Source organism: Peromyscus californicus, unplaced genomic scaffold, assembly GCF_007827085.1.
Source record: "Peromyscus californicus insignis strain IS unplaced genomic scaffold, ASM782708v3 Scaffold_13__1_contigs__length_99412109, whole genome shotgun sequence".
NCBI classification, from domain to species: domain Eukaryota; kingdom Metazoa; phylum Chordata; class Mammalia; order Rodentia; family Cricetidae; genus Peromyscus; species Peromyscus californicus.
The window spans coordinates 48,040,013-48,066,387 of record NW_026294424.1 but is presented as its reverse complement, the minus strand read 5'-3'; the positions used below and the strand labels follow the sequence as shown (position 1 = coordinate 48,066,387).

At 49.0% G+C, this 26,375-nt stretch overlaps 1 protein-coding gene, 1 long non-coding RNA gene and 1 other non-coding gene across 3 annotated transcripts in view; 2 read left to right on the top strand and 1 right to left on the bottom strand.

The window, feature by feature from the left end:
* Positions 1–3,254: 3,254 nt before the first annotated feature.
* Positions 3,255–12,642, bottom strand: LOC128108433 (uncharacterized). The gene is made up of 2 exons (XR_008217469.1): positions 12,241–12,642; positions 3,255–11,307 (listed from the first exon to the last, which is right to left on the bottom strand). It is a non-coding gene; the product is annotated as an uncharacterized LOC128108433 (long non-coding RNA).
* A 112-nt stretch (positions 12,643–12,754) lies between these two features.
* LOC128108749 (protein sel-1 homolog 3-like) overlaps positions 12,755–26,375 on the top strand; it is a 14,898-nt gene continuing 1,277 nt past the window's right edge. The window contains exons 1-2 of the mRNA XM_052735811.1: positions 12,755–13,027; positions 26,154–26,371. Coding sequence (XP_052591771.1) covers positions 12,857–13,027; positions 26,154–26,371 — 389 coding nt within the window. The 5' untranslated portion in view covers positions 12,755–12,856. The remainder of the gene's footprint in view (positions 13,028–26,153; positions 26,372–26,375) is intronic.
* Positions 24,845–25,009, top strand: LOC128109203 (U1 spliceosomal RNA). The gene has a single exon (XR_008217743.1). It is a non-coding gene; the product is annotated as a U1 spliceosomal RNA (small nuclear RNA).

Here is a 26,375-nt window from a genome sequence, read left to right as displayed (position 1 = left end):
TACACAAAGAAGTTCTGTCTCAAAAAGCAAAACAAACAAAGCTAAGCATTGTGGAATAAGAGAACCAAGTCTGGGAAGCTGCCCTCCGACTTCCACATGCACACAGGGACTCATGTGCACCCCTACTCACACATGCATACACAGACACATGCATAATGTAATATCCTACATTTTTAAAGAGTTCAGCGTCACCCTGTGCTATGTGGAGTGTTCAAGGCCAGACCTGGTCTCAACAACAACAACAAAATATTCTGTTTATCTAAAAAACACGTCTCCCCTTATCACTCCTCTTTGGTTTTAGATTTCCCTTCTCTGGTGGGGGTTGTAGGAGAAGGTCACCTCCCATTCTAGAAAGAAAGGAAGCCCTCTCTCCCTTTTGACTGCTGTCTTGCTCCCATCCTGCACTTCTGCAAGTTCCTTGGCCAAACCTTAGCCGTAGCTGACGTGGACTGTGGCTAAAAGCAAACCATGGCTTTAATGACCTGAGCTCTCCAAGGCTGGTGTGCACATTTCAGTTTCCTGGTTTTAAGAGGCAGTGAGCACAAGTCAGTTGCTGTAACTGACCAGAAGGCTGGAGCCCAAGCAGGCTTGAGCCTCCCACTGAGTAGCTGTCTCGAGACAAACCTCTTGCTCTGCCCCAGTAGGTCACCGTCACTTGTCTTCCTGTAATTTACTAAGTTTTGTTCTGTTGGAGTGTGTTTGCCCTCCACTGGTTTAGAAGACACATTCATACTTTCCAGAGAAATATTGAAGTGACTTGTTAAAGGTATGTGGTTGTTTGGTTTTTGTTTTGAGGGGACAGGGTCTTGCTAGATACGTATATATGTAGTCCAGGTTGATCTTAAGCACATGGAGACCCTCCCACCTCACGTTCCCAAGTGCTGGCATTATAGGCATGTCCCATGTCCTGAGTGCTGTCAACAGTGCTTGGAGAGTACAATTTTGGGAACTCGAAATGTGATAAAACACAAGTTAGTGCATGTTTATTGCTCACTGTCTGCCATTTGGCCTTGGCGATCCCGTTTTATGTAATGCTGTCATTGATATTCTTGATTTAAATTCCTTTCTAACTTTGATCTTGAAGGCAGCATGTTTTCAGAGTGTGTTCTGCTCTGTCTTCTTCTAACAGTGCTCGTCCCCATGATTTCTGATGGCAGCTCATTATGCATCTGCTTACCTATTTTATCGAACGCATCGATCATCATCTAGCTCTCCAAACATGACCTGCTCGATCTGGACGGCGCCCAAATGTATCCCCGAAGTGTTCTTTAGCCCCCAGAGAGTTTCCCTTGTCGTGCGACATCAGTTTGGGTGCAGGGGATTTTCTACTCTAAGAGAGACTCTGGTTGTCATTCTCCAAGCCTCTTGGCCACTTCCAGAAGCTTTCTGCTGCCTCTCCACTTCACTCAGATTTGAGAGAGTTAATTATTTAATATGTTTGCAAAGCACATTGGGTTCCCTGGAGAAAGTGTGCCACATAAATATATATAAATGAATAATTAATTAAAGTTTAAGCAGATTACTTGGTTCTTCCTTAACTGCCCCATTTTCCTAATGAGGTGTTTGAAGTTACACTCTTGTCTCGGCTCTCCTTCCTCTCTCTTCCGGCATCATCATCATCCTCTTCCTGTCCTTGCATTTCCATCTGTTTAACCCTTCATCCCTGGGTCAGTTCCATCGGTCCCTACCCTACTTTGAGCACTGTCAATCACAGTGACTCAGTCCCAGATCTATAGGTAAAAGCCTTCATTAACTTCTATGGGCATCATAAGCTCGGAAGAGCTCTAGGGTGAGATTAATAATTAGGTAATGATTTTAACACGCTGTGCAAATGAGAAGCCAGGCTCAGGAAATGCTGAACACATAGTGGTTATGGATATCCCAAGAAACTCTGATTTTCCCACCCCATCTCCCTGACACAAGAGATTCCACCTAGTCTAAAAATGATTACCAACCCAGTCAAGTCTCTCCAGAACCTCAATGGTCTCTTATCAGGCAGAAGCTATGGGGAGGGGGAGCAGGGGGAGGGCTTGCAATCTCAGAGAGTGTTAGAGATCTGGTGTATTCTCCTGGAGTGCCCTGCCCTGACTTATCTGGAGTCTGAAGGAGCAGAGACGTAACTACTCATTGAATGACGATGTCCAGTCCCGAATTATTCCTTTAAGATGAAGAGGAAGAAGAACAGTTCACGTCCATCTTGCTAAACCTGACCTAGTTTATTTACACTCTAATCTTACTTCAGAGCATGAGAGGTAAAAGGAGATGCTCTTATCAATTAATAGCTGAAGAGAATTTAGATTTCAAGTTCAATTAAAGAGCTATTTATTCCAAAGCAGCAGAAAAAGTGAAGAGGGGCTCCCGGTAGGCTGGGGTGGGGGTAGGGGCGGAAGTGATGCAGAGAATTTTTTTTCTTTCCCTCTTAAGAGTTGGACTGACTGTGAAATCTTGGATTTTCTGGTGACCTGTGTTAAGGCCCTGGAGCGAAAGCAGACCTATAATGGATCTATTTCTGAATTGTTCAGCAGTATTGGAGTTTCAAACAGCAGTAGTGGTACATGCATATAATGAGGCCAGCGACTCCTTCTGCATCTGGGAGGGCATCGGTCGCAGCTTTTGTGGCCTCTAGAAGCACGTAGGAGAGGGAGATCTTCCTTGGCCCACTTCCAGAATTCTCTAAGGAGCCAGTCCTGTATTGAACCAACACGGGAACTTCTTTAGGACTCTGAGACAAAGGGTGAGTGAAAGACCCCCGTGCTGAATGTCTCTTCTACTGAGGTCACAGCTCTCTGTGAAGGCGTTGCTCTCCATTCTAAGACCCCAGGCTAGGGAGGACATGACTTTGACCAGTCACACATAACTGAGTATTTATTTGTGTTGCGTTTACTAGTAGCATGAATAAGCAGGGAGAGACGTTCAAGCCCACTGCCACCCTTTTGCTGGGAGCAGTACCCCTTCAACCTCAGTTTACAGGCCTGCAAAACCAGGGGGCTGGCTTGGCCCTCCAAAGTAGCTTCAAATCAGAAACTGACAAAAATCAGACATTGGTGATGGGCAGGGGTGTGTGGGTGTGAAGACATTGGACACTGGGGAGCCCAAGGCACACAATGGAATAAGTTCAGAAAGTCACTAGCTGGCTCGGGAACTTTGGCTTGCTTTGTATTATTTATAGCCTTGGGTTTGGGTTCCAGAGTTTAACACCAAGTCTGGTGCATAGTAAGTATCCAATAATACTGGATTATAAACTGGGACATTAACACCGAACTTAACTACGTATTACTTTTGTAGATTTTCTAAAGCAAAATATCATACGCTCGAACAATAGAAATTTGGGGCTGGGATACAGCTCAGTTGGTAAAGCACTTGCATAGCATTGTGAGTCTTGGGTTTAGGTTTTTTTGTTTGTTTGTTTGTTTGTTTTTCCTCTTTTGAGACAGGGTTTCTTTATGTAACAGTCCCAGCTGCCGTGGAACTCGCTTTGTAGACCAGGCTGGCCTTGAACTCACAGAGATTTGCCTGCCTTGAGTCTTGGGTTCAACCCCCAGCACTGCATAAACTAATAGGTGTGATGGAATACGCAGGGAACCTCAGCACTTAAGAAGGTCAAGAGTTCAAGGTCATTCTCAGCTATATATAGAGTTAGAGGCCAACTTTGGGTACAGGAGACCCTGTCTCAAAAATAAAACCACAGTAATGCATATCCTTACAATTCAGGAAGATGAAAATCCTACCCCAAGGCCCTAGTAAATCTGTGTGCAGATGTGCTCCCTCCCAGACCTCCAGAGGGGACCCTTCCTTACCTCTGCAGGATCTGGCTCCAGGCATTCCCTGCCTTATGGCCTCACGACTCTGACCTCACTCTCACCTTCCCATGGTTGTCCCCTCCATGTCTGATTGTCACTCCCCTGTGCACACCTATGGCCAAGTGTCCCTCCTCCTATCAGGCCCCCAGTCACTGAGTCAGGGCCCACCCTGTGACCTCACTTGACCTTGACCCTATCCACATAGCCCGTTTCCACACACAGCCACACCCACAGGTGTGATGGGGAGCTGAAAAACCACATGTCTTCTTAAGCCCTGTAATTCAACCACAGGTTTACTTCACCGACTCGATGAAAAATGAGTCAATACACAGATGTAACTGTCTTGAGATGGAGAAGATGTTTATGCAAATTCAGGGCCAGGAACTCTGAGCCTGGGGCTTTCTCCCACCAAGTTTCAGCAGAAGGAAGGCCCCTGAAGTCCACCTCAGGGGAGTGAAAGCCAGGGAGGTGATTGAGTTGAGAAGGCGAGGCTGAGGCACAGAAGACAACTCTGTTATCTTCTGAGAGTCACAATAGGGTTCCCCGGGGGAAAGAGTGACCATCTGGGCATCTAAGATGAGACAACGGGCAAGGTGTGCTCATTGCCAGAGCCTCGGTGGGGAGAATCCACGTTCTCTGCTCTCTTAAACTCCATGCTGTTAGCCTCTCTGACCTCAAAGGTTACTTCATGAAGAACAGCTTTAAGAAGTGCCAGGAACTTCTCCAGGCACCATCAGCATACAGGGCGGACCCAAGGACACCAGCAGGGTTGCATTTCTCTCCTTTCTCCTTTTTGGGGTTAATGCCAGAAAGAGGTGGCATCCTAGTTGATTACAAAGCTCAGGTCTAAATTTCAATTTGGGGCTGAACAGTCGTTTCTCCTCAAGGTTTGAATAAATCATCCAATCTGCTTCGGTTTCCACTATTTTCAGCATTTCTATTTTCGTCATTAATTCTGCCTGCTTAGGACCCTGAAGTCACTGAGCCCGTTTGTGGCTTAATTTGGGATGAGTCTGAAGCGGGAGGCATAAGAAACGCTGGAAGTCTAACAAGAGGGGAAAAAGGCTTGAGCTGATCTGCCGGATTCACCCAGACATGGGGACAGCTCCTCTTTTGCGATGATGGTGACTCTTTTGGTTTGCCCCAGTGGGACAGGTTACAGAATCTGCAAGAGTGGGCTGTGTGTAATTCTGGTAAACATAGCAGAGTCCGTGTAACGGAAGTGGTTTTAAATTTCATTTTGCTTTGACTACAAAGAAATGGATTGGCTCTATATTCATGTAGGTTACAGTACAAGATAATAGATGCAGGCAATCCATTCTGCTCCTCTTTTTGCTTTGCCCGCTAGGAAGCTCTGAACTCAATACATCTCAGCTAAAAATACCAATATTAGCCCAGGATTCTGTTTCATTTATCTTTTGCATAGAACAAACTGCCTCCAAAATGAGTGGCTCAAAGCAACAATTTATTTTTCTCTTTAGTGGTTCCACAGATTGACAAGACTTTGCTAAGTGGTTTGCCTGGGGACTCTTGGGTATTGGAGATGGTGTGCTCATTCACCCACCAGCACCTGAGCTGGTAGAGCTAGGCCGACTGGAGACTGGCTGCACATCGCTCTTTCCCTCCATGTGGCTAGCTTGGGTCTTCTCACTGAGGGGGGTTAGTCCCAGCAGCCCCCGTACAGTAGCTGGCATCTCCAAGAGGTCAGGTCTTCCCACAGCATCATAACAGTGCTATGGTTCATGGATGGGATCATCTTTGGAGATCAGTGGCTTTTATACATCTTTGTCGATTTTGCAGGATCTTGGGAATCATGCCTCTTTCTCTATGAGCCGCCAGGGGAAGTTGGTGAGCACACACAAGCAATGCTTTCCTCTTGTCCACGGCCTGTCCATGTGCTGTGTGCTATATGTATCCACGGAGCTACCTCACCTGCCTTCCCAGTACCATGTAAGTGGGCAAACCAGCCACTTTGTTCCCAGTTTTAGAGACAGAGGTTCAATAATGATTAGGGCCTAACCGAGGTAACTCAGGCAGGCAGTGGTCAGCTGGGCCTTGGAAAGGTGTGTCTACCGTGGCAACCTATGGTCCTCAGCAGCTGGTGACGCAGGGACAGAGATCTGAGTCTGAAATCCAGGTGGGAACCTCTCATTCTGAGCAGAGCCTGGCTGCCTCTTCATGAGTCCTTCTCGGCACGAGTCTGACACACTGGTGAGGAGCCCCATGCTTTGAGTGAAACCGGGGTGCAGCTGGGTGGTGGAATGCTTGCTGAGCACACACGGCCCCCTGAGCTCAACCCCCAGGACCACAGTGATGTTACGAACTAAGTGCCAGAGTTCACACTAGCTATGGCGCCTTTCAGCAGCGGGCCTGGGACTTCGAGGAACCTTAATTTCCTCATCTGTAACCTAAGATTGATGATTATGACGGGGCCCCGCTTTCAGGGGCTTGCCGTGTGGATTCGGTGAATGAGTATAGCAAAGGGATGTGTGATAAGAACCGGGAAGACTTGCCTCAGTGGGAAGAAGTAGAGAAAGCAGCTGCTGAGAGGACCCGGGTCCTTGCTGCACCTTCTCCGATTTTCCTGATTGGATGCGGAGCTTATTAGCCAGTGTCTATCTAGCTGCTGCTGCTGCTGTTTTTTTTTTTTTTTTTTTCCGGCTTGATACAGAACATTCCCAATAAGCCAGAAGCCCCAAATCCATGCTAATGGCTGCTGGAGGACTGCAGGGTCAGTTACGAAACACAGCCATGACTTGTAGGCACAGCCTGCCTTCCCAGGGCCTCTCATGTACACTCCATCTCTTCTTGATGATTTCACTGTTACTTTCTCCCCTAGGTGCAGATCACTTTCCCTTTCACTCTGTCCTAACAACACCTGTGTGTTCCTGCTCAATCTTTCTCCCCTGCACTCCTTCCCCCCCCCCCATACACGTGCTTTCAACTCATTCACCCAAAGATACCCCTACATCTACAGACACAGGCCCTTGGCTTCCTGTATCCTGGGTACCTTCCCCAGACGCCGATGTTTCTGTGCTCTCTCTGAGCTTGCAGTCCCCACCCCCCATCTTATTCCAAGTGCCTATGAGGATGGCTGAAGAATCTGAAGGCATGCTTGCCAGGGTAGGAAACACAATAATGCTCTGGACACCTGCATCCACCTGCCTAGGGATATTCAGTCCACAAAACTCTTTGGTGCTGCAAGAAGGCCAAAGATGGGAAGGCCCACCCATACTCTGCCCAAACCACCATTGTGCAGCCCAAAGAACTGCTGTTGTGAGCTGCTGTTGACAGCACAGGTACTCCTGACCCAGGAAAGGCTTGGCTAAAGGGAGCTGCCTGTTTCCCCAGCTCAGGGTAAGGGAAGAATTGAGCTGAACATGCACCTATGCAGAAGGGCAAAGAGCCAAAAATAACTAGGAGCAACGACATTTCATTTGACAGGCCCAGAAATAGAGCTCATTCCGGAGCACACCAGAGCTCCAGCCAGAATGATTCCGAGACCTTCAGCAACCCCTAGAAACAACCAGGACACCAGCGTTCCTGTCCCTCCCCAGTGCGCTTCTCGGAGCCAGGCTCTGTGGTCTCAGGAAGTATTGGCTGGTCATAGCCCAGGGTTCAGAAGATAGTGCTAAGGATGAGGAGATAAGAATGGGATCTAGTGGGGTGGTTTAAGGACAGAACAAGAGGGGCGTGGTAAGAAGCAGGGGACCCGAAACAAGGAATGTAAGTGAGACTCTAGGAAGCACCAGAGAATGGAAACACCGAGTATGAAAAGAGGCCTGCAGGGCACAGCTGGACCCCGAAGGACCGCGGCAGAGAGGAAAGACCAGGGTTTTCCTCCTGGGATGGAAGCCCTGGCTGATGGCAAGCTTCTCTCCCATTTTGATGGAAAAGACAAACGGTGTGGTTCATTCACCACCCTTTGAATAACTGAAACTGCAGAAAAGAGAAGAGGGCCTGCGTGTGGAAACAGATTGGGAGATAATATGATCGTAAGCAGAGAAGAGGCAGGGAGGGGAGGAGAGTGGGGAGAAAAGGCAAGCCAACATGAGAAGGATTCATGAATGGTCTGCACTTCAGGCGTGTGGCAGGCAGACAACGGTGCCCAGGAAACGGCATGTCATTTCCAAGACCTTGTTTTATGTAGGTGCGTAAGTTACCAGTCAAGCACAATCGTGGGCAGAAGTGGCCAATGGACGCGAGAGAACTGACCAACTGTGCTTTGAACTGGGAGGGAGAAAGGGTGTGCTGGCTAGTTTTATGTCAACTTGACACAAGCCAGAGTCTCTGGAAAGGAGGGAGCCTCAATGGAGAAAATTATTCCATTTTCTAGATGTCCAAGATCTGGACATAACCTGTAGAGCATTTTCTTAGTGATTGATGGGGGAGGGCACAGCCCATTTAAGGTGTGGCAGCCCCTGGGCTGTTGGTCATGGGTTCTATAAGAAAGCAGGCTGAACAAGCCTTGGGGAGCAAGCCAGTAAGCAGCACCCCTTCATGGCCTCTGCATCAGCTCCTGCCTCCAGGTTCCTGGTCTATTTGAGTTCCTGTCCTGACTTCCTTTGATAACGAATAGTGATGTGGAAGTGGAAGTGAAATAAACCTTTCCTCCCCAAGTTACTTTGGTCATGGTGTTTTATCACAACAATAGTAACCCTAATTAGGACAGAAGACTTCCTAGAGTCAGTAGTCTTTGCCTGGGCCCTGGAGATTTATATAGGAGGGAATCAGGGAGAAGGGACATGCCACAGTCCATAGAGTGCCTTCCCATCTCTTAAAACCCAGGGGTCATATGTCTCTGTGGGGACAGATCTCTTTATGCTGGGTATGCTGTTTACCTGGGGAAGGTTTCCAAGTACCCATAAGGACCATGCCAGGTCAGAGGTGAGTTCCTACTGACCTATAGCAGAAGGAGACAAAGACAAGTTGTGAGTTCATCACAAGCAAATTATATTCTGTCTAAAGGTCTATCTATCTATCTGTCTATCTATCTATCTATCATCTATCATCTATCTATGGGGTGTGTGTATTTATGTGTATGGTGTGCATGTGTGTGTGTATGTGTGTATGTGTGATGTGCATGTATGCTTGCCTATGTGTGCAGGTATAGAGGCCAGGGGTCAACACATGGCATCTTTGATTGCTTCTCCATCTTCCTTCTTTTGAGATATGACCAGTCGGTCATTCACTGAACCTGGAGCATCCTGTTTTGGCTAGACTGGCTGATCAGCAAACTCCAAGGATGCTCCTGTCTCTGTTCCCCAGTGGTGGGGTCATAGGAAGGAGCTACCATGTCTGGCTTTCCTGTGGGTGCTGGGGTTCCAGACAGAGGTCCTCATGTTCACTCACCAAGCTGGAGCCATCTCCCACTCCAGGACTGTCTGTGGTGGACTGAGATGATCTGTTACTATAATGTTGGATCCTCCCTAATTAAAACAAAAGTTTGACTTCATTTATCTATGTATTGGGGTAGGGCATGTGCCATAATATGTGTGTAGAGGTCAGAGGACATTTGGGAGTTGATTCTCTTCTTCCACCATGTAGGTCCCGGGAAGTGCACTCAGGTTATCCAGTTTGGTGACAAGCTCCTTAACCTGCCAAGCTGCTGAGCCAGTATCCTGTATGTTTTCTAGCCTGGCCTTGTGTTCTTGGTCCTCTGGCCTCAGTTTCCCAAGTGCTAGCTTGACAGGCGTGTACTGACATTCCTCTCTACCTCCCTAATTATTTGATTTAAAAAAACTTGTCCTTTTGATAAAATGATGTTGATGAAATACAATGTATTTTAGATCTTTTTCTAAATATTTTTATTCAACACATTTCTACCTGGCCAATTGCATTCCCTAAGATTTTGCTGATCTTAAATCGCCTCCGAGTCTGAGAACAACTGGTTGAGGGGTGGTCCTTGCAGATCCCAGAGATGAGCAGCGTTATTCAAATCCAGGCTATTTTCTTACTCGGCCAGGCTCTAGATCTTGGCTTCCTCTCCCACTGGGTCACCTAAACTCTCTTGATTGCCTTGGTGTCTGTCAGGGTTGGGTATGGATCTGCTCTTCTCTCCCTGTCTCCTTAATGGGGAACTGATAAACTATCTTACACTAAGGTAGGCACAAGGGAGGCCAGGCTCAAACAGTCTCCTCCTGGGGGTCTTTGGATTTTAGTGGTGTATAAAAGCTTAATCCAATGAATTGTGATGATGGAGTTTCAAGCCCTTCCACAAGGCAATGGGGAAAATATATTTGTTTCTAAACAAGGGGCTTTCTTCTGAAATAAAGTCACACCCTTCAAATAATCTACTAGAACAGAGGCAAGGGTAATAAAACGTGATTGTGTCTTCTGGACCAAAAGGTCACTGTGAGAATTCCTGACCTTTCTCTGCCCCTTTCCAATATAGGAGTCACCAGGCAAACCCATTCTCATCCCCTGGGCAACAACGTCACTCAGGGATCATTTTAGAGGACCGAACTGTGTTTAGGTCAGTTTTCTGAAGCATGTCCATTGCTCCTGATGAAAATGGATGGTCCCGCCCACCTCTGATTTCCTAGAGTAGCATGGTACTCAGTGCTACAGAAGACAAGGAATACACAGTTGGACACAGAGTGCTATGCTAAGTACCACCCAGCTCCAGTGGAACACCTCTGTATGGACTACCCGAGGGAAAATGCAGCTGCTTAAAGCTCACAAGGCTTTGAGAACTGTGCCTCAGACGGCAAGCCACAGAGGAAACTATTCGGTTCCCCGAGGATAGGAGTCTGGGCCCACAAGAAAGGACAGAAACTCTGGAGGAGCGCCCAGGAAGACAGGTGGACACCCACAAAATCTGTCTTGCTTCTGACACCCCCTTCTCTTAAACAAACCAACAATTTTCCATGCACATATATTAATAGCGTCATGTGGTGGTCCTTGCCTGCAATCCCAGCCTTCAGGAGGCTGAGGCTGGAAGATCTCAAGCTCCAGAACACTCTGAGTACATAGAATCATGACCTTGTCTCAAAAAAGAAAAAGAAAGAAAAACAACAACAAAAAATCTGTGGAGTATTTTTTCTTTTGATGGAAAAAATACAGATGGGATCTGGGACAAAGCCACCCATCTTTTGTTCCTTTGGACACTAAATGTAATAAATAGTTTCCTGCATCACAGAGGAGAATTTTAAGTGCTTTGTTTCTGTGGAAGTGGGACAGGGATCCTGGCAACATCTGTCAACCCTCCCAAGTGCTTCATCGTGACTGCAGCTGGCTAGGCAGGCAGCGTCTTTCCTGGAAGCCCATGGTTCGGAAAGTGAGGCCTCTCTGCACTGTCCCCCTCTGCACTGTCCCCCACCTGGAAATTCACTCACCAGGAGGCTTCTCAACACTATCCAGGACCCACTGAGACAGAACCCAGCGGCACTCCACCATCTACCTGCTTTGGTCTCCAGGTGCCTTTGGCCAAACTGAGATCTGAGAGCCTTCCAGCTGTGACTGGGGTACCAGGGCCCTTACACAGGCCCACAAACTCATAGGTGACCTACGAAACAAAAACGAGCATGGGAGACCCAGCTCTCTGCTGATATCCCCAGCGTGACCATGGCCAGGATAACGCACTCCGCTCAGCCTCACTCTTGCTCAACCTCACAAACCTGGCAAGACTTGGCCGATGGTAGTGGCAACTCCTCAGGGAAAGGGCTGCGTTCTGTAACTTCCAATCTATTAATAGTTCCCATCTACAAATCCACACCAATGCCAAAGGGGCAAACTTTCCAAGGTGGGTTAACTATCTCACAGCACTAGCTGCTGGCCCCAAGGGGTTTTCTCAGCAGCAAGACAGCCAAGCAAGCACTTCCCGGAACTACAGGGCACGCCCTGAGCTGCTCACCCTGTCCCTGAGGCCGCCTCACCTGGGACTGGCTACAGAACCCAGGTCTACTAAAACAGTCAGTCCCACCCTGCCTCCCCAAAGCCCAAGATGTATCCTGATTTTTAAAAAAGCTGTTGGCGCACTTCAAGGGCCTCAACCCCTTTCATATGGGGCTTGAGTACGATTGGACTGGCCTAATTAATTCGTTTTCTTCTCGGTCCAAGTGGAAGCTGGAGCTCGGGGATGCAAATCAAATACAAACCCGCTCTGGGCGCCAATACTCCGGACAATTAAAACAAAGAGCGCGGCGGCAGCGGCGGCGGCACCGCACAAAACCCTGGGGAAACATCCAGAACGTGTCGCCAATCAGGCGGCAGGGTGGGGCACAGCCTGGGCTCTAAATGTGCAAGCAGGAAAGCGGCCCCGAGCCCTTCAGGTGGACAGGTGGAGGTTGGCAGGGGTCAAAATCCATCCCTAAGGATTAGAAGCGAAGCGGCTGCGTGGCTTAACTCTAAGGAAGCACCCTCGGCCCCCGCCCTGCGGGAATGGCGCCCCGGTTACAAGTACCCCCTCCACCCCGCGCCCCCAAGCTCCTAAACAAACCTCACTGCCTAGTGCCCGGGCGCGAAGTGGGAATGAGCGGCGTGCAGCAGGGTGGGCACTGGCGGGAGATACAGGAGGGAGCGATGGAGAAGGAGGGGAGTTAGGGAGAAAGGACGTGGAGGAAAGGGAGAAAGTGGGGAGAAGAGGGGGTGAGGGAAGGGGAGGGGGGGAATCGCGGACTGCAAGGGCGCGGAAGGGGCGGAGGAGGAAGCAAGAGAAAGGGATGGGGGCGGCCGAGAGCCCCGCGGACCCGGCGGCGAACAGCGGCCTGGGGGGGCGGGACCACGCGGTCCCCACCTGCGTGGGCGCCCACGGCCCCTAGGGGTGGACGCCGGGGGCTGGGAGGGAGCGACCGGGGAGGCGGGCTGGGCAGGGAGGCCGAGGGAGGGAGGGGACGGGACTGCGAGCGGGGAGGAGCCGGCGCTCGGCTGGGGCTGCGGGGGCGGCGGCGGGAGCGGCGGTGGCGGCGGCGGCGGCGGCGGGTCCGGTGGCGGCGGCAGGTGGCCCCGCGCGCGGCGGGCCGCCGGCCGGGGGCGGGCGGGAAGGTGGCGCCTCGGGCGGGGGCCGGTCCCTGCACCAGGTGACCTGTTCCGGCCGGGATCCGGGCGGCCTCGCCATGCAGTGGCGCGGCGCGGGGCTTTGGTGGCCACAGCGGCGGCAGCAGCAGCAGCAGCCCCCGCCGCCCGCGCTCGGTCCCCGGGCCGCAGCCATGGTCCCCCCGAGCGGCGGTGTCCCCCCGGGCCTCGGCGGCCGCCCTGCAGGCGCGCTGCTCCTTCTCTGCTACCTGGTGAGCGCCGGACCCTACTCGGGTCCTTCCTTCTGCCCGGGCCCTGGGGACAGGCGGGTGGGGTGGCCGCGGACCCCAGTCTCAGGAGGTGGGGAAGACGACGCGAGTTTTCTCTCTTCCTTCCCATTGCGCCCCGGGCACTCCCAGCAGCTGGGATGAGTACCCGGGTGCGTGGACTGGACTTGCCAGCTACTCTCACTGGAGTCCATTCCTCTTCCTCACGGCCTCGCTGAAGACCAGGGCCAGGTTCCCCTAGAGTACCCTTCTTGTCCCCAGTGACACCGGACCCTCCCTACCATGCACTCGCCTGCAGCCCCTCGGAGCGCAGCTCCCCAGCCCTGTCCCCACCCATGCTTGGCTTTCCATTCACCTTCCTTAGCTCCTTTCCTTCTTGTCCCCAACTTCTTCTCCTTCTCCTCTGCCACCCACCCCGACCCTTCTTCGAGTTTTCACTGGTTCCTCCTGGCCCGGACGGTTCTGTGCCACCGCACCTCCCGTTTCCAGAGGCTCTTCAACTCCTTGGTCACTCCAGCCAAGTTGCGGATGCCAGAACGGAATCTACTTCTTTGTACCACGCTTACCGCCAGAGTGGTGACTTTAGCTGCGTCTTGAACGTTGTCATTTCAGAGCTGCATTTGGCTTATGCACGTCAGCTTGCAATTTGCACACTACTTGCCTTCTGTTAGACTTAAGAACTAGATGGCAGTAACCTATTTTAAATACCAGAGTAGTTGAGACCGTCCCCAGAGTATGGTGAGGAGGTATCGCCCAGTTCTTTGGATGACTTGCTTTCTCCCATTTGTTCCTGAGTTCTGAGCTATAGTAAATTTACCGAAGGCTACACCCTTGCTGCCCAGCCTACCTTATGTTCCAGGATCCTGAGGAAAGCTTGGGTTATCTCACCGTATATTACTGTAAATAAATGAAAAGGAAAATGCTGAATCATGAAACTGATGTAATAGGAAATTCACAGAATGCTTAAAAAACGAGCAATGTCCTTGTCCAGAACCCCTTTCATGTGGCACCGCCAGCACTTGGAATCTGGTCTTCTTGAGAGCTCAGCTGCTTGGGAGATGGTGACAGAAACTGGAATTTGGGTTTGAAGCAATTTGTCACCTCACCCAAGTTTGCTGTTGTTTTAAACACTCTTTACTTCTTGGCCGTTTCATTTCTTGAGTGAAGACAGTGCAAAAATGCAAATTATAACTGTGCCCCTCTCTACCTGTTGAACAATCCTTGCTTATACTTGTATTTTAGAATTTGCCAATGCCAATTTTTGTGGTTGGGTTTACTTCCTGTTTTTATAATAAGTTGCCAGGTAATGGGAATGATTTTCTTTTGCCCGAGGGATGTTATTATTTAATATTTATGCCATAGGGTTACAGTACACAGACTCATAAATAAAGCTGCCATGACAAATGACAGGGTTTTCATTTAAACAGATGATCCTGCACACAGGGCACTGCTGGTTAGCACAGAAGCAGGATTTATGTAGTTGAGCCTTTCATGAAATATTTCCATGCAGGTAATCTGGAAAGTTCCACGTGAGAATCTCAAGGCTTGGGAGGGGGGTACTTCTTGACAGCAGATGGAATCAGAGTAACAAGTGTAAAACCTAATGGCTAACGTGGCAGAGATAGAAGGCGGACCAAGTTCTACGCTCACGAAGGGGGGGTTGGAGGAACAGATCCAAGGTAGCAGTGGGTAGCAGTGTCAACAGGAATGACAGAGGGAAGTGATGAGGTGGAGCTGTAGTGTGGAGAGTGGAGCGTGAATGAACGACTTGGTAGTTGGTGGAGGAGTGGACATGAGAAATGATGGGGGACACCTGTCACTGTCCCTGGTTCCTTCTGGGGGGGGTGCTTCTGATATCCTGCTAACAGAGACTTGAATGAGCAAGAGAGCCAGGCATCACTGACTGAGAGGGGTAAGCTGAAGCTGGGTTCCAGAGGCAGCCGCCACGTTTTGTTCTGAGGGCCCAGCCGTGTGCTGATGATCGTGCCCTCCTGGGATGGTCTCCCTGAGATGTTTGTGAAAGGTGGAGCTTCTGGATCTAGCTAGATCTTAGAGAAACTTGGGGTGTGAACTGAGGAAAATGTAAACGTGTCTCTCCCTCTCCCTCCCTCCCTCTTCCCCCCTCTCATTCTCTCTCTCTCTCTCTCTCTCTCTCTCTCTCTCTCTCTCTCTCTCTCACACACACACACACACACACACACACACACACACACACACACACAGATATGAAGAGATCAGGAAACAATGAAGATGCGTTATTGTGTGAGTTCTCCTTGATCAAGGAGTGCTTCCTGGAGGAGCTGACTGGTTGGGAGCTAGAGGCAGGCAGGTGGAGCAGAGTGTCTAGACAGGAGCTAGTGGGGAAACCCATTCCAGAATTTAGAAGCCATAATAACAGCTTCCATTGTGCTAAGTCACGTGTGGTCGCTGTCTAGTGTTAATCTCAGTAATACCCTTTGTGAGATAGGAGCTGTCATGATCTCCACTCCAACGAGAGAGCGGTCTCAGAGAGGTTAAGCCAGCTGCTGCAGGCCACACAGACAACCTGAGATGAAGCTCAAGTCAGCCTCCTCTCCAGAGCCCTCACTTCGACCTATGCTCGCTCACTGGCTTCTGGAGTGTGCTCCTAATGGCCCATTCCCCTCTTGCATAAACGTATAGTCAGTCCATTAGCAGAGCTCCAGCAATTAGCAGCTACTGTGCAACTGTCCAGGATGTGAGGTCATGTCTCAAGTAACCTAAAATACACAAAGCAGGAAGGACAGGCCACAGAATAGAAGCAGGATGTTAAGGAGGAAAAAAAAAAAAAAAAAAAAAGTAAACCCAGAAACTATTTGCCATCGGTAAGGGTGAGGCAAAACCCGGGTGCAGCATCTGTGCTTTTATCATGGTGTCCTAAGCAGATGGTGACCAAGCAGTAGGGTGCACTATGATGCCAAATCGCTGACGACTTGGGGGTTCATTTCTATTTTATGCCAGCCTGCCCACAGGCTGGGATGCAGTGGCGTTCTGAACATGCCCTTTTGGGGAGCCTGTCCACTGGAGTCAGAGTTCTGAGGAAGGGCACCTCCCTTCTTCATCAGCTGGGACCAAGTAACCTGCAGTATCGGTCCCCAGGAGTACTGTGACTGTAGCTAGGATGCCTGCCCGAGCATGAATAATTGTGATGAGGTTTGAAAGAGAAGTCCGGAAGCCATGCCAGACTGATTTCTGAAAAGGTGATTCCTGGTTCCAGTGACTGCCCGAAAATCCTGGGGTCACCAAAGGTCAAGATGCTGAGAGCCTCCAGGGAGAGTGAGGGCCTTCAAAGCACAAGGTTGAATTGCTTCCTCGGAAGTCACTGCTACCGAGAAGGCACTCACCCTGCCCCACAGAGCCTCTTGCTGTGTTCTTACAGCATCAATGCTTCCCTTCCTTTCCTGGACTTGCTAGAACGGGTCCTAGTCCTGTCCTTGACATTGGGGCTTCTGGAAAGCAATTCTGTCTCTCTGAACTCTAGTCTCGAATGAATAATTTTTTTTTTTGTTAAGTGAGAAAATAAATCTCACTGTAGGCAATATTGATGTCAGCTGTATAGCTGAGTATTCAGAGTGGACATTTGAGCTTGTTAGACAACTAGGGACAAAGAAATAAGAGGACATTAGCAGCTCAGATATATGTAGAGATCGTTAGCAGACGGCGGCTATGATAGAGTCTTGTACCGGAACACCTGTGAGTGCGTACATCCCATCCATTATCCACCCAGGAGTATTCATTACCCTTTCACGTTGTGCGACACAGGATATAGGAAGTTTAAGGAAAAAATTATGCTAGGGACCCTCAGTTACTCGGCTTAGGGAACTGTGATTATGGATATGTGGAATTCAGAGGTAATTGTCAAATTTCATATTTACCAGTGACATCCCCGTTCATCCTGACCATCTCTCTTGACTCTCCCATGCTGTGGCCCCTGTCTTTTACCTCCTGTTTTCCCTGGCTGCCGAGAGTGCAGGAGCCATAGGAAATGTGGAAGAGAAGAAATAAAGGACCCAAGCAATTCTCTGAGATGATGGATAGGCTGGCGCAAACCATAAATAGCCCAAAGTGAATTCAGTTACTCTGTCTATTGGCTTGTCCTGTCCCTCTGAGGGAGGGACTGAAGGAAGAGGTTGAGGAATTGCTGACAAGGTTCTGCCTTGGCAGCTCCTGCCTCCTCTCTTACCTGGAGAATGGCTTACTCATGCTGGTGTGGACACCCAGGCCCATGCGTCGCTGTGTGACATACAATCTCTTCCCTCCAAGATTGACCAGGGGGAGACTTGGTCCTTCCCGCTTCTAAGATGAGATACTGAAGTCTCCAGTTCTCCTCAGCTTAAGTCAGCGTGGAGACAGGAAGTCAAGTGAGCTGAGGGTATCATTTGGGGGTGTTTCTGGAAGGCAAGAGACACGAGGCTAAAAGTGAGTGAGAAAAGAAAAAGAAGAAGAAAAAACAGAAAGATTGACGGCACCTGCCACAGTGGCCAGCACATAGTAGGCCCCAGTGAAAGAAAACCAACCCAACCTTATTTGTCCTTGTAGGGTCTGAGTTAGGATGAAAGAGCATGCTGACTAGTGTTGAGGGTTTCTTACACAAGGAGAAATATTGATCGTGGTTGGGATGGTGCATCTCTGGCCAGCTCTGGCTGGGAAGGGATGGTGCTTCACGGGACATGTCTCCCTGGGCACATCTTGACGGTGAAGGCCACGTTGACATCATTGTCCAGTCTGCATAATTGCATGCTTTGTGGATATCAAGAGAAGTTTTGCTTATGTAGTCAGCAGAAATTGAACAAAATGGGACTTTTAAGCCAATACAATTACTTCTTTGACCTATGGAAAGTTTGATCCAGCCAGTTTGGAAAGAAAATGTTCTGGAGCCAAGGTCTTCTTAGGTGATGGATGGAATGAGTGGGCAGGAACGAGAGAAACAGGCACTATTATTGTTTGCATATCTGATCTGCTCCCACACACTGGTAAGTGTAAATGAACTTCCTGTGATGAGAGGGAATGATTTTAGATTTCCCAATTCCTGTTCGTTCCTTCAATACCTAGTGGACCATGTAGAGAAGAAAGCCAGTTTCCCAGCCCTGTGGAACAGGGCCATTTGAACAGAGTCACTCCTTATTGATTTGTTTAAAGGAATCGGATGCACTCATCCTAAAAGAAGTTTAGCCCGTGTGGGTAGTTTTGTTTCTTTGCCCGGAAGATATATGGACTCATCTGTCCTTGATGCCCAGGCTGAATCGATGAGTTCAGGTTTCTAACTTTGGGTCTTCTATCATGAACACACATTAACCGATCTGTTTCATTTTCTAAAAATATTACGGTACACAATTACAAAGGCAGAAGGGTTTATGTTTTGTGACTGTGCATGGCATTCTCCAATTTGACTTTGATGGGGGCTCCCGTCTGCTGGAACCAGTTATCCGAGGGCTCTGGAGTCTTTCCCTAGCCCCGAGTGTGCAGAGCAGTTCTTTAGCTTTTGGAGTGGAACACTGATATGGTCCTTTAAACAGCATGATATCAAGGGGCCAGAAGTACCCCTTCCGTCCTCAATGCCTTGCTTAGAGCTGCAATGCATTTGAGCTGGTTCCCCCTCCCCTTTTACGATATTATCTCACAAGGCTGGAACACAAGTACAGAGATGTGGTACTATCCTGATCATATTAACATGGATGAACTCGACAGATGAACCGTAATCCAGCAGGGATTGGGGGAAGGGGGAGAGTGGGAAATTTCTTAATTAAAAAAAATAGGTTTTAAATTTTTCTGGAGGCGTGGGAAAGTTCTAGGACATAGAGTGGTTGTTAGAAAGGTCAGGAGGGGTGAAAAAGCTGTGAGAAGTCCACCCCAGATGGTGAAGTGGATGTGGTTTCTGGGTCCTCTCAGGTCTTTGTCTCAGTTTTGTTCCTTGGGCTGGTAATGCAGATGGGAAAGAGCTCTGCAGAGGGAGCCGGGGAGGCTGAGCGAGCAGTAGGCTGGTGGTCATCATTCCTGGGAGAACTCGGGGCAGTCGGGAAGGACAGTGTACTCTCAAGTTCGGGTCGGATATTTTGGTGTCTAGGTACCTGCCAGGGCCATGAGGCTGTAGCCGGAGATTGACCACCAAAACACCTGGCAGGTGCTCTTACCCACCGCTTTATCTTTTTCCAGGAAAGATAACAATTCCTACTGTGTGCCAAGGTCTCTTTTAGAATCTGGGGAGGTAACAAGGATAGAGACTCTGACTTAGGAGTTTCTAGACGAGGGAAAGTGGAGGCAGGCCCCTTTTAGTGTATGTTAATGCAACCTGGCACAAGAAAATACCTATGAAGCCTGGACACATGTCATGCCTGAAGCTGGAACTCTTCAAGTTAATTGCCTTATTTTCCTGGCAGGAAACAGCCGACAACCACACACATGACTTGAGCCAGGAAGTCAGCTTTGGCTTAATCAATATTTAGAGTGTGATGTGTTACTAATCGGTGTTGGTTTTGTACATAGCCGAGGTAGCCACAGCTCACGGTGTAGCAGCTGCCCTCTGGGTCAGCTCCAGCCTGGGAGAAGCCAGCTGCCTTCATTGCAGAGATGTCCCGAAGACTGAGATCCTAAGGGCTGCTCAGAGGACTTGGGCCAATGCTCTGCTTATGACACATGGGGTGATTTCAGGGTCCTCTCTGAGGCCAGCATATCCCTATTGTGTTACAGAAATGCCCTCTTCCCGAAGTCCCTCTTAACACTCCAACTACCCCAGTACTTCTCCCACTTCTCAAATAAGCTATCTCACTGCCTACCTTAGCAGCAGGGTCTTGTCCAATTCGAATCCTTACTGAAGGAAGCTATAGCAGGATGTCAACACCCACCACCTGAGAGCCTTGGAAAAATACACAGTCAAGTCATTGGGTCATTGTGCCTCGTTGAGTCTTTCATCTCACCTCTCCCGCAGCAATTCCATTCAGGCCTTAGCTCCTATCACTCAGTGCCTCAGAACTCTATCTAGAAAGAAAGCTTGGCGTTGTAGAAAGGTGGTTGGCAAACTACAGGCCAATCCAGGCAGCGTGCCTGTTTGTGAACAAAAGTTGTGTGGGACAGCAACTTCCTCCAGTTATATGTCGTCCTGTTGGGTGTTTTCCTACCACAGTGAATGCACGTGACCAAAGATACCCAAGATGAGTCAGTCTTCATATCCCAAGTCTCCCCAATCCCTGGAATTCAACCAGTCAAGGATCAAAACTGTTTGACAAACAATTGCATCTGTACTGGACATGTACAGGTGTTTCCTTGTTATTATTTCTGGAACAGCATAATAGAGCAACTGTGCACAAAGCATTTATATGACGTAGCCATAAATCACCTACAGATCACTTGCAGTATACAGGAAGGGGGTAGGAAAGATGGCTTGACCGGTAAATGTTGGCCTTCTGAGTACAAGGACCTGAGTTCAATCTCCAGAACACATGTTAAAAAAAAAGTGAGCACTGACCAGGCATGGTAGTACATACCTTTAATCCCAGCACTCAAGATGCAAAGGCAGGCAGATCTCCGTGAGTTCAAGACCAGCCTGGTCTACATAATGAGGTCCAGGCTAGCCAGGGTGACATAGTTAGACCTTATCTCCAAAAAGCCAATGACCAAACAAAACCAGGTGAATATGATGGTATGTATTTTTATTCCCATTCCTGGGGAGGCGGAGACAGGAGGATCCCTGGGGCTTGTTGGCCAGCTAGCTGAGCTTGTTTGGCAAGTTCCAAGCCCATGAGAGAGCCTGTCTCAGAAAAACAAAACAAAACAATAACTCCCCTCCAATGAAACAAAAAATGCAACCAACAAACAAAACTAAGGTGGATGGCACCTGTGGAACAGTAGCTAAGGTTGTCCTCTGGCCGTCACATCCACATGCGTGTACACATACCTGCACACACATGTGCTCCTGCACACACGTAGGAGGATCTGTCTTACAGTTACTCTGAACTGTATTAGACACCTGAGCATCCGCAGATACTCGGACTGTTTGGGGTCTGGGAACCAATGGCTCTCAGAGACTGAGGGATGTCTGGTTTTTGACATGTGGCCCTTTTGTTTTTTAATAGAAAGAGTCAAATGACCTCAAGTCTAGAATAGCACCATCCACAGACAGTTCAAGCCACATCTATAATTTTTATATTCAGTAGTTGCCACATTGAAAAAATAAACAAGAACAGGTATGACTAGTTTTAATATATTTTATTTAATTTGTTATATCCGAATATTGTAATTTTGACATGAGACCAATATGCAATCATGAATAAGACACTCTGTAGCCTTTTGTTAACTAGAAAGGCTTTGAAATTCAGGGTACATTTTATACTTCCAGCACGTCACAGTGCCTGAGCTGCCTCCTGACTGTCATGCTGGAGAACATATGTCGAGGATCTGCATCCTCTGGGTTAGCTTTTGCTGACTCGAGACTTAGAGCCAGATGAAAAGACAGTAATCTTCTGTATGAGTACTAAGACGTCTTCTTTGAAACAGAACTTGGAAGGAAGGCCCTGGAGAGGTGCAGGGTAAGGTGTGACTCCACCTCCCTCAGCCACAATGTGACGAGTGTAACACACTAGGCGAACCGTGGCATGCTGCCCTTAATTAATGCAGAAAAGTGTGACGGGGCGCATTTTCAAGCAATCAGACGTAAAATAATGAACAGGGTTATTAGGAACCACACTTTGCAGGGGAATCAAATGGCTTTCCTCCTGCATTTCTGTTTAAAAGAGAGTTCTCTTTTAACATTGGAAAAAAAAAATTGTGCTAGGGGAAAAAAAAAACAGCAAGAAAATTGGACCTGGTGAGTTTTTCAGAGAGGGATGGAAAGAATGAGATCTGGAGTCATTTTTTGCAAGGGAACACTTGGTGCACACTGTACCAAGGCAGGTCCTGGGACCCTGGGCCTTGTCTCGCCTCACGAAGTGAATGGCTCCTTGCATGGATTTCCATGGGAAAGCAATCTGGGGCATCACCCTAGCATAAGATGCACTGTCCACCTGTCTGCTGTTCTTCTGGTCTAGGTCCATAGCAACAGGGACTGTTGGCTTTTGGGGAATTCTTTCGGGTGTTAAATGAATGCATTCTTTCTACGGACCAACACTGGTTCATCTATTTGTGCAAAAGGAGGATGCAGCCCAGAGTTCCCAGGCAACAGTGGATCTGTCTTGCCATGGTGTGGTTTGGGGGTGGGCATTGTGTTGGTGGGTAGGCGGAGGTGAAGAAAGAGCAGGGCTTCTGGTTGGGCTTTGCTAGCCCCCCCGTGGGGTGATGTGAGAGATGCAGAAATGTGCTTACTGTTTTCTCATCTGCACAGTGCAGGACAGGACCAGCCAGCACGGATGGCTCCTGCTCCACTTCCAACTACAAGATTGCTTTATGTGTGTCTTCTCTCTGTAATTTAGCCGTATAAAGTAGTACAGAAAACAATTAAGCCTCTCCCAGAGCGGGTGGACAGTTTCAACTGTTCCCAGTCCTTACAGGTTTCTTCCCCCGGGTTTCCCACAGCGACGAATGTAAAGGAATGGCCAGCCCTTCTCTTGCCTTTCTGCCATTTGTGGAAAACGACACTTTCACGTCTTAAGATGGTTGCTCCCTGCTCCAAACGCTCATGTGGTCAAGAATGCACAAGATAATGAGATAGCAACACTTATCTTTCTCTTAGTCTGGCCTCTGGCCACTCTGTCCTTCCGAGTTCCCTGAGAGCAACTGATGCTATGTGTATTCTAGTGATTGTTTTTTTTACATCATGGATGGGTGTGTGCTTTGTAACCCACTGTGGTATTTATGAATCCACTTAAAAATGACAAGAGGGCCGGGCGGTGGTGGCACACACCTTTAATCCCAGCACTCGGGAGGCAGAGCCAGGCGGATCTCTGTGAGTTCGAGGCCAGCCTGGTCTACAGAGCGAGATCCAGGAAAAGCTACACAGAGAAACCCTGTCTCGAAAAAGAAACCAAAAATAACTAAATAAATAAAAATAACAAGAGGAACAGAAGTTCCAAACCCAAAAATAACCTTCAGAGATTGTCCCATCATCTGCATATGAAGACCCTGAGTCTCTTCATGGCTGTAGAATGCTCCAGGGTTGGAAATAATGTTGCTTCCTGAAGCAACGGACATCTACACCTTTTATCTTCTGCTGTGACAGATAGTGCTGACATGTCTGTGCTTACACCCTTGCCCACAGATTTACTATATTTGTAGGGTAAAACCCCACAAGTGGGACTGGTGGGCCAGAGGGTGACTGCACTTACCATTTTGGGTTGGTGTTGTGTGATTGCCTCGTAGAAGTGACCACCACCAGCAGCACACAAGTGGGTGTGCCTCCCCCGACGGCAGCCAGCGGAACATGAAATCTGACCTTGATCTTGAGTGTCTAACAGGTTAAAAACGCCGTCTCTGTGTGGCTTTAGTGTGCCTTACTATTCCATGAGTGGGGCCTTACTCATCACTGAGTTATGCCTAGCTCGTATTTCTGCTGTCCAGTCACCCTGACCCTTGTGCATTGAGTCCAAAAGAAACCGCCACCTCTTCCACAGAAGCCTGCTTGCAGAGGGAAGAGCTCCTGCCCTGGGCTGCCACTGGCTGTTCCCCCAGGGCCAAATGCTCTCTATCGCCTCCGGTTCCCATGCCTGCTTGCTCTCTGCTGTTGGCCTTCTCTCTGGCCAAGCCGAGCTACTTCCTCCTAACACTCGGGGTCCTTGCTTCTGGTCCCGGATTGTACCGGTGTATGCCATTTCAGCCCCTCCCTTCCGTTGTCCCCAAGAGAACTTCTCTTCACCCCTCAAAGCCCACATGGAATTCTCATTTCTCCCATGGGCTGATCTAGACCCCCGGTCAGTTGTGCTGATCTGCATTGGGCGTGTTTGTTGTTTGATCGGGGATCCGGCTTTTCTGTTCAGATGGTGATACAGTATTTATTTATAAAGCTTTCTGGTTTGAAGCTCGGAGTTCAGCAGTGCTAAGGAAGCTCACATTGTCCACAGCCGCCACTGCTGTTTCCGGCGCGTCCTCATCACCCTGCGACAAAACTCTAACATTAACCACCCATTCCCTCCCCTAGACCGCAGCAGTCCCTCTTCTATTTTGCCCCCAGGAGGCTGACTCCTCTACCTTCTCCTCAGTGCCTCATACAGCACTTCCTGTTTTGTGTTGGGCATCTTTCACTGAGCGTGTCTCTAAGGTTCATCCACTTTATAGGATAGCAGAATCCCATTCCACTCTAGACCACTCTTCTCGTCACGGATGAACACTTGAGCTGCTTTTAGCTATCGAGGCTAGTGTGCCTGTGGATATCAGCGTATAACTCTGTCCTCAAGTTCTTGCTTTCAACTTTTTGGGTGTATTTGGGAGAGGGCTCATGGGATCAAGCCATGGGTAAGGTGACCTGCTGACGTCCCACGCAACCTAAGTCAGAAGCTCATTTTTTAGTAAAAGGGGGACCTCTAGGTCCCTGCCCCCCCCCCCCCCCCCCCCCCCCCCCGTTTTGGGTAACTGTTGCCTTGCTTGCTGACCTTGACATCCTCCCTATGCTAATTCCCTGCTGGGTTCCACCCTCCTGAGTGCTTAAGGGAAGTTCCTTGTCTGTGTATCCTGCATAATGGGCGTTAACAGCTTAGATGCAAGATTGTAAAACATCGGTAGCGAACTTCTGCCCTCCGGGCTTCTCCCATTGTGCTATAAGCCTGTATTTAAGACCTCCTCCCTCCTTCAATAAACGGCATTCAGCATTAAAAAATAAAAATTAAAAAATTAAAAAAAAGATGTTTCAAATAAGAATGTTGAATACTTACCTGGCAGGGGAAATACCATGATCACAAAGGTGGTTTTTCCCAGGGCGAGGCTTATTCATTGCAATCCAGATGTGCTGACCCCTGTGATTTCCCCAAATGCGGGGAAACTCGACTGCATAATTGTGGTAGTGGGGGACTGCGTTCGCGCTCTCCCCTGAAGGAAAAAAAAAAAAAGAAAAATGTTGAAATGTTGACTGGGCATTGGTGGCACACACCTTTAATCCCAGCACTTGGGAGGCAGAGGCAGGCGGCTCTCTGTGAGTTCGAGGCCAGTCTGGTCTATAGAGCGAGCTCCAGAACAGGCTCCAAAGCTACACAGAGCTGTACCATTTTACATGGCCACCTACAGTGCATCGGGACTCCAGTTTCTCCACACCATCACCCATGCTTGCCTTTTAGGGTGTTTTTTTTCCCCCTTCGACCATAGCCATTAACGTGGGTGTGAAGTGGTCACAGCGACCTTGTTTGCTCTGGACACCTGAATCACGAAGTCATGTCTAAACGGCTCAGCGAGCCACGGTTCATTACCTCAGACTCCCTACTTGCCTGGATTTTGTAACCAAGCTCCTCAGATTTCTGGAAGAAAGGCACAGGGTGAGAAGAGGACTTGGGCACTTAAAGAAACAGCCCAGTGGGCACACGGCTAAAACCTTTCTTGGCACCTGCCACATCAGGCACAGTGAAACGACAGGGCTGGGCCACCGCTGTGGTCCCAGCTTGCCTGTGTGCAGCAGCTGAGACCTCCTGCTGGGCCACCGGGCCTGCAGGCTTGTCCTGGCTCCACGCTCACCGGAGATAAATGCGCCAGGCTGCCCCTCTCTTTATGCTCCCTGGTGATGCTTTTTCAACGTTTCTCCAGCCCTTTGATTGGCATGTCCGGCCACCATTTGAAGTAGTTTGCACGTGCCTGAAGCTGGCTTATCTCTTTCATTCTAAGGCAGGTCCCTTTCACTGTTACCTTTGCCAGGGACCAGCCTCGTCCTTCGGAAACCAGTTCGGGAATGTTGCCACATAGCTTTGAAAGCCATGTTTTGATCAGCAGATGTTCCCGAGCCTACGTAGAGAGTTCAGCATGACCCAATCTTCATTTGTGTGTGTGTGTGTGTGTGCGTGTGTGTGTGTGTGTGTGTGTGCTGGTTTTTCTCTAGTCTAATAGTCATGCTTTTGACAGCTCTTACTGTCCAAATTCATTGCTTTTACCCAGAGCTGTAGTCTCTAATGCCAAGAAAACAATTCGTGAATGTGTTAGATTTAGGATGATTTTTAAAAACATTCTATATGACTTTTTCTCTCTTTTCCAGAATTTTGTGCCATCTCTGGCCAGACAGACTTCCCTGACGACGTCGGTGCTGCCCAGTGCAGAGCAGAGCGCGACGTACACAGACTTTATTTATTTTACTGCCTTTGAAGGGAGCGTGCGCAACGTCTCTGAGGTCTCCGTGGAGTATTTATGCTCTCAGCCTTGTGTTGTCAATTTGGAAGCCGTTGTCTCTTCCGAGTTCAGAAGTGGCATTCCCGTGTAC